This window comes from Centropristis striata, chromosome 2 (genome assembly GCF_030273125.1).
Source record: "Centropristis striata isolate RG_2023a ecotype Rhode Island chromosome 2, C.striata_1.0, whole genome shotgun sequence".
In the NCBI taxonomy this organism is placed as follows: Eukaryota; Metazoa; Chordata; class Actinopteri; order Perciformes; family Serranidae; genus Centropristis; species Centropristis striata.
The window spans coordinates 4,614,104-4,626,764 of record NC_081518.1 but is presented as its reverse complement, the minus strand read 5'-3'; the positions used below and the strand labels follow the sequence as shown (position 1 = coordinate 4,626,764).

The window sequence follows — 12,661 nt, the reverse complement described above, 5'->3', positions numbered from 1 at the left end:
TTCCCACACTTTTTCCAAAGTCAAATTCAAGCATTTTAAAGCATTTTAAAGCTTTTCCAGCAGCTTACAGCTGTGGTGAATAACATCTGCATATACAGTGATATACAGTATACTGATTATCTAACATTTTCATCACAATTACATGTTATTGTGCAATAAACAACTAAGATCATGTTTCATAGCATTTTACACAAAGGTGACAAATTAACCCTTGTTAATTTCCCTCCTCTGGAATTTTTGTACATTTTTCTCTCTTTTTTTCCATTTGTTGATCATTTTGGCTGTTTTACAGCTTGAGGCATGAATTAACACAGACACAGTTTAAATTTCTGTATGATGTTGGAAAAGTAGCATAAATTGGTGTTATCAGAGTTGTTTTGCTGCTGGAAACAAGGTCATTAAAAGCAGTGTGACTATGTGTGTGTGAGGCCAAAACATTGAGCTAAAAGAGGCCAAAACAGCTGTACAGAGGGGAAATGTTTCTGTGTTGGTCTTTCACTTTGGGTGTTTACTTTCAAGGTGCATGTCTCCTGTGGCGTGTCATAAGTCTGTTCATGTTTGTGAAGTGTATTATGCTTATCTTGCTGAGGTTTTTTCATTGTTTTTTCCTCCTTTCCTCTCCTCACGTTGTGCTGTATTTCTTTCTCTTCCTCTCTGTCTTCCTGTCCTGTTCACCTCTGTCATATTGTTTGTGTGTTTTTTATAAGTTTTGGACGGGTTGATTGGCAAATTTACTACACTGTGCAATGACAACAAAGGCTTTCTGATTCTGAATTTAGTTCAATATTATTATATGTTTATTATAATGATTTATGCAGCTTTAGGTTAATCATTGCATTTCATCTACGGTAGTACATACTAACTCTAGGATCTAATGGGTTTTTTTTTAAATAGACTTATTTTGCACCTAAGTTTATATAAAATATTTTCTGCAAAATCCAAACTATTTTTAATGGATTTTTTCTTGTTTATTCAGTTTTTGCGTTTGTCAACTAGTTACATTCTTATTTAAATCTTTAAATTTGACAGTTTAGGGAAAAATATTAATTTAAATTAAGACAAATTAAGACTTTGGAACAGCCTTTAAAAGGAGGACAGAATTTATAGAGGAAGTAAACAAACATTTGCAGGAAGCTATAAAAAATGTTTTAATTGGGTTAGAGGAAGGAAATTTGGTTTTGCTACAGTTGCTCCAACCAAGAATATAAAGAAATAGAAAGTATACATATATAAAAAATTGTAGAAAAATAGCTAAATATACAGACTTAAAAAAAATACACAGACAGACGGACAGAAAAAAATCTTAAAATTCTTGTTACAGAAACTGCTGGAGCAGCAGTAATTTATGTGTCTTTTCCAAGTTAAGGCTATTTTATTTATCTTATATAGAATAAAATTACAAATTATGACTATCCTATTATCATCGAAATACTCAGACAGAATGAGGCCATGATGTCTACTATAATACTATATTTTATAGGTTTGTTTTCATCTTATAGTGTAGTTTTATAGTTTTGGTTTTATCTTTACACTAAATAAAAAACAACCTTCATATCTTCATCTGATTTACACTGTGAACACTGTTTTTACGGTAAAAACCAGCAGCTGTGGTTGTCAGAACTTTATCGTAATAAATACGGTGCAACTTTTTCTAATATTACGATAAAATTATATTAGCACTTTTATTTTTATTAGCACTGATTTCACATTTAAGTTTGTTTTTTTCAAGATTATATTTTACAGTAAAAAATAAAAAGTTTTCCCATCAAAATAAACACTGTTCTGCCATATAATTGACAAGAAAATACTTATAAATGCCGCATAAATAAAAGATTTTACCATTAAATATTACAGTATATTTTTGTTAGAGATATGGTGTTTAGTACATTTAACAGTGAGAAAAAGTATCTTTACAAAAAATAAATGCAAAAATTACAGTGATGGCTTATATATACATATATTCAGTATAAAAAAAATACTGATTTTCCAGATTTATACACTTACGGTGTTTCATTGTTACTGAAACTGAATTAACCCATTTATCATTTTACGGTCTTATACTGTCATGGTTTAGCAGTTTTTCACACTGTAAAAAAGACATTTTTTACAGTGTATGGCAACTATCCTACTTGTCATATGTTACCCTGTCTGACGTATTACTGTTAAAAAAATATGAAATATTTGTTTGAATGTTACACTGAAGTCAGGAAAAAAAACTACCATTAAGTATGACGACAGTTTTGTGTACAGATGGGAGTGTCTTTGCCAAGTTAACGCTATTTTATTTCATTTATATAGAATAAAATTACAAATGATGACTACCCTATTATCCTTTAAACACTCAGACAGAATGAGTCCATGATGCCTACTATAACACTATATTTTATAGTTTATTTTCCTCTTATAGTGGAGTTAAGAAAATGAAAAACAACCTTCATATGTTCATTGGAATTATGGCAACTACCCTGCTTGTCATATGTTGCTGTCTGACATATCACTGTTAAGAAAAAACATGAAATATGTGTTTGAATGTTACACTGAAGTCATGAAAAAAAAACTACCATTAAGTCTGATTAGATCACGACAGGTTTGTGTACAGCTGAGGGAGTTTGGGATTTCCCTCCTGGCATGTGACACGTCTGGCTACCTGTTCCAGCTGTTCGTGGCACTTTATTAGCGTGTTTGTGTGTTTAATCAGAAGCTTGTTGTCAGTCAAAGTGAGAGCGGCTCCCCCGCATCCTCCTCAGCTCTGCTGCCTCTGCATTAGCAGCAGCATCACCTCCAGCAGCAGCAGCAGCAGCAGCATCACTGAGCGTGATGTTATTTTTTAGGAAGTGCGCATGAGATTACGCCCCTATCATGGCATCGTGGTGCAATCCACAACAAAACAAGAGGACATGCACGCGAACACAAAGTGCGCACGCGGACACTTTCACTCATGCACAAACTGCGTGTGTGCACGGATTTAAATCCGCTCGTGAAAGTGCGCAAAGCATCCTGTCAGGTAAACATCAGTGTGAGCGCGTGTGAGGAGTGTTAAACGAGACTGTCTGCAGAGAACTCAACTTCTGTCGGCCTGTCAGTCAGGCAGGCAGGTGTGTGCTGCTGCTGTGTGCGCGTGCGTGCATGTGTGTGTGTGCGTGTGTCCGGAGTGTGTGTGTGTGTGAGTAGTTTTGTTCTTTACCTTGACCCGAGCATCTCCGAGTCGCTCCCCCCTCATCCGATGTCGCTCTTCAGACCGGCCAAAATTTTTAGAGATACCCAAGTCTCGCAGTTAATCGTGAGATTTTATGTTCGTTCTCATGCAATCCTCCTGACGTCTCTCAAAGCTGTAGTGTGACACTGAGAGAAGAAGAGACCACAACTTCTCTCCGCATAAAACTATTACCTGGAACATCGAGTCAATAACTAGGAAAAATAAATCACTATATTTGAAACATTGGATTGACAATTATATCATTTACCTTAACAGATAAGAACCCAGACCCAGTTATCCTTAAAGGAAAATTATGGGAGATAAACCACAGACCAAGTGGACCACATAGAACAAATTTATGATGTTTTGTTTGTTGTTGTTTTTTAAATACCACCCCTATATGTCAAAGATCTGTGATGTGACATATACGTTACATAGGGCTTTTATGGTATTTATGATTATGGTATTTCTTGTTTTAAAATCATTAAACTAGACAAAAACACATTACAAAAACACAAATTTGCCCTTTTCTCTGCATCTTCACAACATATATCAAAATTGCGACATTAATAGTGCAACAAATTCCTACCTGTACTGACTTATGCACTTCATTCACTTTATCTCATATTTATTTATTTTCTCAATTTGTGATGCCAGACAGAACTTTGTTCTATCCGACATGAATGTTCTAACTGTAATTGGAACTTTTTGAATAAAGTTTTGAGAACAAAAAGAGAGAAGAAGAGACACAACTTTGTCAACAGGAAAACTGGACAAGCAATCTGTGAAATTAATACTTTCAGTACAATTAGCTGATATTACCAAATGATCAAGTAAATAATGAAGAAAATGAAAAAGAAGAGAATTTTTTTTTTTTTAAATCAAAGTAATAATTTAGGGTGAGATAATGGTTGATAGTGATTTGATGAACGGAAATAAGTTGTTAGGTTATTAATGAAATGGTGAGATGGGTAATAACTTACTTAAGAAACATTTTTATTTCAGGACTTTTACTTGTAATTGAGGGTTTTGTAATAAATTTGATTTGTTTGCTTACATAAACGAAGGAAGTTATATTTCTGCCACAAAGTAAAGATGAATGCATCAGAAATTTTACCTGAGTAATCATGCATTATAGTTAAGTTTATATTATATATATTAATTAATAATACCCCCCCCCCCCTCAAAAAAAAAGGGTTCATACAGCAGTGTTATATTAGTAATATTATTGTATTATTATATTATATTATAATAATTATATTGTATAACTATTAATTGTGGGGGCAACTTTGACGTGTTTACAAACAGTAAGAGACAGTTTCTGCATAGTATGTCTTAAAGTTAAGTTAAGTTTTGTAACATTTTCTAAGGCATATATATAAAATCAGTAGTAGGGAAATATCCTCACGTAGCAGTACTCACTCTGTGTAATGGTCTGCTTCATGGTGTTAAATCATTGATGCATTAACCTGAAACAAGTCTTTGAATGCAGCACGTGGCCCGGCAGCATTATAAAAGCACTGTACTGCTGTGCTGCAATGCTTATATCAATAACTGTAGTGGAGACAAAGTAGAAACGTGTGATCATGAAAGGTAGAGAGGTGAAGTAAATTAAAACTAAAGTAGGGTTCCCACACTTTTTCCAAAGACAAATTCAAGCATTTTCAGGCATTTTCAAGCTTTTCCAGCAGCACTTACAGCTGTGGTGAATAACATCTGCATATACAGTAATATACTGTTTATCTAACATTTTCATCACAATTACACGTTATTGTGCAATAAACAACTAAGATCATGTTTCATATCATTTTACACAAACATGACCTTGTGCCCTCCTCGGGAATTTTTGTAAATTTTCCTCTCATTTTTTTTTTCATTTTTTGATCATTTTGGCTGTGTTACAGCTTGAGGCATGCATTTTTGCAGGAACTTTTCTTTTTAGTAAAATTTTTTGAAATCCATTGTCATTAACAATTACATGTTTTTTATACTCCACTGGTGCATTTACTACCCTCTCGTGACCAAAAAAGGCCACGCACACTAAAACTGCTATTAAATCACCGTACATTGAATATTTTTTTCAAATTTATTTTCATAGATCTCTTAAACAACTTCAGACTTGTTCAAAACTATCAAACATTAAATCATTTTCATGATTGTAACCCTTTATATGTTAGTTTCTATATTTGATATATAAATATATATATATATATATATATATATATATTTTTTTTTTTTTTTTTCAAAAATTATGTATATGTTTACATTAAAAAAGAGATGTCAGTTTTCAGTTTGTTGTATGACTGAAGACAGGAGGATCATTTCTCCAGTTCTTTTTGTGGAGAAACTTAATTTTACTTCCTGAAAACAGTAAAAACAAATCCATTAAATTATGTAGACTTGGCATCCTATATAACCTACCTTTCAAGCATTTAAATAAAAATCCATGCACTTTTCAATCCTTGAACACACTTGATTTGCAGCATTTTCAGTTTTGCTACTGCTACCTTGAAATGTGACATGACAAATATAATTTAATAAGCTGTCTCACTCCATCGTCTAAGAAAAGCAAATTTCCAATTGGTGTTCAGCCTCATCTTAAACAGACAACGTGTTTTTTTCACGTCAAATGTCACCCTTAATTGCTGTAAAGGACACAAGCAGAGGAGCAGTAATATGGCGGCTGGAGTCAACAGCGAGCGTCTCAGTTAGGAGAGCTAATAACAGCGTGGCAGTGACAGCCACCAGAGTGATGTGCAGAGACGTAATAAGGTTAGCGGCAGCATGTGGTAGCTGGTGCTAGACTAACTGTGCCTGTTGGGATCTTACCAGCTTCTCCTAATGCATAGCTTTGGGGGAAGCTGTCATTGAGATGTCTGTTGCAAAAAAAAAAAAGAGGGTGATTTTTATATCATCTGGCAAACTGTGAATTACATATTTTCTGTTACAGAAAGTGATATCTGTATATGCTGGGTCTTGTTTTTGTGAGTGATAAAAGCTGTGGAGTCGATCTGTTTTGTTGTTATTAATAAATGGCCTTTTTGGTTGATATGAGAAGGAAAATCAGGGGCGCAGATGGGATTTTTTTTAACTGGGAGGGACGAAGCTGTCAGCAAATGATTTCAACTCAATGAGTTATTTTTCCACTCCATGCCTTAACCAAAATTTGTTTTATTTAAACATTTTTTTTAAAAATGAACTGTAGTGTTAACAACAACCAACATATTTACATAAATAAAAAGAAGTTTGTGCATGAAATTCCCAGTGCAGCCAAACAATTTACTGACTTGAAGCTGACTCAATGAAGGACCCAAAAACATCTCTCCTCCTTTCATTACCCTGAACATACTGCTGGGCAGTTTCTTGTCTGTCAAGATTTTCTGAGACTATGACCAAACAGAGTAGGGGGCTCCGGGGCCATGCTCCCCCAGAGAACATTTTTGCCCTAAAAGCCTAAATTTAGTGCCTCTCACACATTCTAATGCCACTATTCCATCTTAATCATTTCATATTTTTATGAGTTATTGTAAAGAATAATAAAGATTCTTCTATGTTTTATTTAAGGCGTCATATTTTGACAGTCTTCTTGTGAATTCTGTGCTGGACTCTGCTAACACATCCATGTGCTTTTATTTTGAAAGCTACATGTGTTTGCTTTTATTTTGAAGGCGGGTCTAACATGTTCTGTAACGCCTTATGGTGTGTTTAATTTACACTGAAAGTCTGAATTTAGAGCTCAGAACAACGTTGAAAATTCTGACATTCGTGTAGACCTTGAATGCACCATTAGCTGCCGGACTCTATGTGCTGTAATGTAAATAGTCTAACTAACGGAACATTAATTTGATGTTTGTTGCTGAAAGTGGGGGGGATGGATCGGAATCACTATGAATCTGGGGGGAACATATCCCCCCGTCCATAGTGCTATCTGCGAGCATGGGGAAAATTTTACCTTTTTTTTCTGTGTAAAAAAAACCAAGAACAAATGTATGAGTCAAAATCCCAAAACATAATTATTAAAAGGTATAATGTGTAACTTTTCAACATAAAATGTCTTAAAAGAGTTAGAACTATGTTATACACGATCCACCATAAAGTTAGAATAAAACATTTTTTACCTCTTTCCATGAAATGATTGTGACAATGTGATTTATTCTGGACAGATAAAGTGTACATATTCTCAAAACTTTATTAATCAATCTCTTCCAAACACATCACAATGAAAATGAAACAATCAACAGATGATTACTTCATGGGCAACCGGGTATATTTTGCAGAGTTGTATACTTACATTATCCCCAAATGTTTACAACGCTTTTCAAACCCAGGAAACAAAAATAATAAAAGGTAATGATCTCTTACCGTTCATCTGGCTGGCTGTCAATGGCGTCATATCCTCTTGGCATGTTTCAGCGTTGTGGTTGCCGCCAGAAATTGTCATAAATTGACTTTTCACCCAGTTTTGAGACAAAAATCTTTGATATACTTTTTGATCTTGGATGGTTTTAACTATATATATATATATATATATATATATATATATATATATATATATATATATGTATAAAAGGAGTACAGCATTTATAGAGGAGGTAGGCTTTTTAAAAGAAGCTACACAGACATTTTTTTAATCAGTAGGTTAGGGGAAGTAAATTTTGTATTTCTACAGTTAATGTATCTGTATCCAAGAATAGAAAGAAATATAAAGTATACATATAGAATAAATAGTAGAAAAAAATAGCTAAATATACAGACTCAAAAAATAGACTTAAAAAGAAAAAAATCTTAAAATTCTTGTTACAGCCCTGGAGCAGCAGTATATATATATTATAGGGTTTTTTCTTATAGTGGAGTTAAGAGAGGGGTTTACTTTTACACTAAATAAAAAAACAACATTGTGCACTTAACATACAAGTTATAAGTAAACTCAAAACTTTACACTTTGATGCATTTTAACAAAATTTTTTAATAAAAGATTGCAAAAGACTCTACAAAGAGTTACAATCATTTTCTTCATTGTCTTGATGCATGTACAGTTTTCGAATAGGTTTTACACTCCTTAAACAGAGGACAACGCTGTGGTGAAATAATGCAAAATGGAAACATATGAACTGTACATCTATGCCCATGTAAGGTCACACACACACACACACACAGACACACACTCTCCACAAGCACTCCTGGACATCAGTGGTTACTCTACGGCTCACTCGCTGTGTACCGTCCTGCTATCGCTATCTCATAAGGTACTATAAACATACACTGAAGAGTATCACAGCCAGCTTACAGTGAAATAATATGTACATGTTTACATTAAAAAAAGAGATTAAAAAAAGGTGAGAATCATCATAATGCAGAGACGTCAGCTCTTCTTGACTGAAGACAGGAGGATGATTTCTCCTCAGTTCTTTTTGTGGAGAAACTTCATTTTACTTCCTGAAAACAGTGAAAACAAACCCATTAAATTATGTAAAATGCATCTGAGAGGTTACATTTTATCAAGCAGCACTTGGGGATTAAAGCAGGCTGAACAGCCTGTGTTGAAATCTGAGTATCTGCTAAAGTGTGTTTGTGGTTTTTCCTGATAAAATATTAACAGGTCGCCCCCAGACATGTTTAAAGACATGAAATATACTTAGTGTGTAAACAGCATTGTACGCCATTAAAGTCCCATGAAAAATTCACAGTTTTAATCCTGAGTCCCTGTGTTAACTGATTATTTATCTCTTGATCGGTATCAAAATCCTTGTCTTCCTGTAAAAACAAATGTCAAATGTCTGATTGCACATGGTTTGTTTTTAAAAATTGATCCATTAAGATGCATCTAGGCGTAAAGGTTGCAGACTGAAACTGAATATCTCTCTGCAGAGAACCCAGTGGGGCCTTCAGCTGATATAAAAACACAAAAAGCCTCCTAAAGCCAGTGTTTGGGGGAGAGGAAGCCAGAAGTGTGCAAAGCTGTCATTAAAAAGCAAAAGGTGCTACTTTGAAGAATCTGAAATATATAAAATATTTGTAATATAATATTTGTTTAACACTCATACAACTACAATAGTTTTGATGCCTTCAGTATGATAATAAAAATAAAAAATAAAATAAAAATAATAGTAATAATAAATAATAACAATAATAAATAAATAAAATCATTTAAAAAATAATAATTTAAAAAATAATAATTAAAAAAAATAATAATAAATAATAATAAATACATTTTAAAAAATAAATAATAATAAATGAATAAATAAATAAATACATACAATAAAAATAATAATAATAATAATAATAATCACACATAATAACAATAATAATAAATAAATAAATAAATAACATTGAATGATATGTGTGTCCAAACTTTTGACTGGTACTTTAACCTTATTATGAACTATTGACGTTTACTTTCCTTGATGATTGCTTAATGTTTGATGCTAAGAGAGCAGCCAGACTTTAAAACTGCTTTTTTTTTTTTTAAAGCATCAGTAATCTGAAAAAAATCTGCTTTGTGTGTCTGCTGCTGGACTCACCAAGACCTTTCAGAAACTTGTTGACTCCACTCTGCTCCGTGTCGGGCAGCTCCTCCAGATACTGGTCCACCCTCTGCTCAAACAGACCTGTGTACGGGACAAGACAAGAGATTCAAAAAGAAGACAAGAAAAGAAAAAGAAGAGAGGAAACATCTCAGTGTATCAGGAAGCCGTCTGCCACGGAGCACAGTGATGACAGTGGTGAGACAACATGCTGATGATAACTTTCAGCCACTAGAGATCAGTGTTACTGCAGAGTCATTACCACAGTTAGAGCAGGGGAGGAACTCCTCAGAGAAATGTGAACAGACATTAAAACAAGCGACCCTGGAGGGAGAACTGTGTACCTTTAGCCCTGGTCTTCCTCAGCTCCCGATCCTGAATGAACCCTGCGAACATCTGAGACTCCATGAAGACGCCGAGGAAACGACGGATGCTTTTAGACGCCACCGACTTGCGGAAGGCCTCTCTTTGGAAAGCGCGCTCTCCGCGCTCATTCTGGGTGATAAACAGCGAGTAATGGCCGATGGTTTCCAGGAAGAAGCGGATGAAGGCCTCTGACACCAGGCTGTTCAGGGAGTTATACTCTGTAGAAACAGATATTCATAATAACATGTTACACACAGTACGGCATGTTAATATTTTCCACTAAAATAGATCAGTCTAATAGATAAGTCTTAAAGTAACAGATTGAAGTAGAAAGCATGGTTTGGCTAAACACTCACAGCCACACAAGTAATAAAAACGACCCACAGCTTTTGTTAACTGTGTGGAGATTCAGCGACATATCCCGACATGCTCATGCGACCACAAAATAAGAAATAATAATAGTGTGGTTGCCTTTTTATTACTTCTATTCCCTTACATTGTCAATGTTTGTCAAAGTACTGAGCAGGAATCGAGCTATTGGAAAATCTGAGCAAGTTTACAGAGACACTGAGAGCTCCGTGGCTCGAGAAAAGACTCATTAAAGAGTCATTACAGTGATACTTTGGATTTTTCTTTCACTGCGGTTAGATGAGGTTTTTATCCGCAGTACATGGCGGTCATCACACCCCAAGCTTGGAGAAGCAGACAGACATGGAAGCTAAGCAATGTACCGCTGTGGAGGGGGAGCAAAACCAATATTAGCAACCTAAAGTATCAGTTTAAGTGAAGGCTATATTTTGAATATTTGCACTGCTTTACCTTGACATCTGATAGGCCTTTCTTTTCTATTTTTCTTGACTTTTTATTAGGTTTTAACATTAAAGCAAACAACAACAAGGGGTTTATCCATCTCATGGGTAAATAACCAAATCTACAAATAATTATACATATATTGTTATGTAGCAGTTAGGGGAAATTGAAGAACTTTTATTTTGAAGAGGTGACTTTTATTTTGGTGACTCTTACAGTTAGAAGAGTCCTGTTTTGTTATCCAGAAGAGCAACAATCCTCATCCTTCTTTTATTATTGTGGCATTGCCAGTGAGTATGTTTATTTGTATTTGTATATTTGTTTAGAAGGATTTGACATGTTGTAAGTTATATTTGTTATATTTGACATATGCACATGGTTAATATTGTCTGTATTATTTGTTTATTTTCAGTTTTACCTTTTCTTCATTAAAATCCCGCCAAGTACTTCACACGGACTGATCATTGGAGGAGATTTTTGGAGGGATGAGTTTAGCTGACTGTTTCATAACTCAGATAATAATAATAATAATAATAATAATAATAATAATAATAATAATAATAATAATAATAATAATAAAAGTGTCCGATTTGGGATACAGATAGTTTATGGCTAATTCACCAGCATTAGCATCCTTTTCCTGACTCTGGTAAACCCGAGGCCAATGTACACGGTTAAAACGATATACAGTTTGAAAGATAAGAAGTTAGACTCTAGATTCACACAATATAATTAATTGGAAAGATAACATGACCTTTATATTAGTAGTTAATGTGAAATTTTGAAAGAGTGTTAGACACAAAGCTGTCCGATGTGGGATAGTTATGTTACACAAATGCATATGCATTTCTTTCATACACATACTGTTGCATGAGCATATATATACTTATATAACTACATATGAATACATCAGTTTGCCTTCACAGTCGAATCAACCCATGCTTGTTCTCCATCTAGAGCAGACAGCTCTTTCTGACAGAGAACTGAAGCCGAAGCCACCAGACTCCATTGACAAAAACAGTAATTTTACCTCACAGAACACAGGACTGGTTGGTCGACCACAGCCTCGACAGTTTGTTTGTTATTTTGTGACTTTGGTGAATGGGAACAAAGCGAGTGATTGTGGCAGTCTCGTGTTCTGTACGGTCAAATTACTGTTTTTGTCAATGGAGTGTGGCGGCTTTGAAGAGATATTAAGATAACGCTTCAGTTCTCCTTGGTGAAAGGCTGTCTGGCAGCAAGGTAAAGTGGTGGAAATGTTTTAAATATAGAGTACACTTAAACTGTACTGAACTGATATTGATTTTTTTAGGTAGCTACAATACATTTTGCTGCTGCCCCTGTACATTGATTAGCTTCCATGTCAGTATTCTGCTTGCTTCTCCAAATTGGTGCTGCACCTACTGCCATCTATTGTAGATAATGCATATATAATGACGGTACCATATATCATGTTATATGGTATCTTGGGTATATATATACATGTTTACTTATTAAATATTATGTTATGTATGTATGCACACCCTACAAAGGCTAAATATATGACACATTGCTATGTTATTATTTTTATTACTACTACCACTTCTACTACTACTACTACTATTATTGATATACATAAACTGTTGCTGCCATTACTATTACTACTATATGATGTGATATAATACTATTATTATACTGGTCTTATTATAATTATTATTATATTATATTCTATATACTATATATATACTGTACTATTATTATATACTGTCTAGTCACAATAACATTA

The 12,661-nt window shown here is 34.1% G+C and overlaps 1 protein-coding gene across 1 annotated transcript in view; it reads right to left on the bottom strand.

The window, feature by feature from the left end:
* Positions 1-8,137: 8,137 nt before the first annotated feature.
* dennd2b (DENN domain containing 2B) overlaps positions 8,138-12,661 on the bottom strand; it is a 78,032-nt gene continuing 73,508 nt past the window's right edge. The window contains exons 18-20 of the mRNA XM_059349261.1: positions 10,065-10,304; positions 9,718-9,804; positions 8,138-8,632 (exon numbers count right to left, since the gene is read on the bottom strand). Coding sequence (XP_059205244.1) covers positions 8,598-8,632; positions 9,718-9,804; positions 10,065-10,304 — 362 coding nt within the window. The 3' untranslated portion in view covers positions 8,138-8,597. The remainder of the gene's footprint in view (positions 8,633-9,717; positions 9,805-10,064; positions 10,305-12,661) is intronic.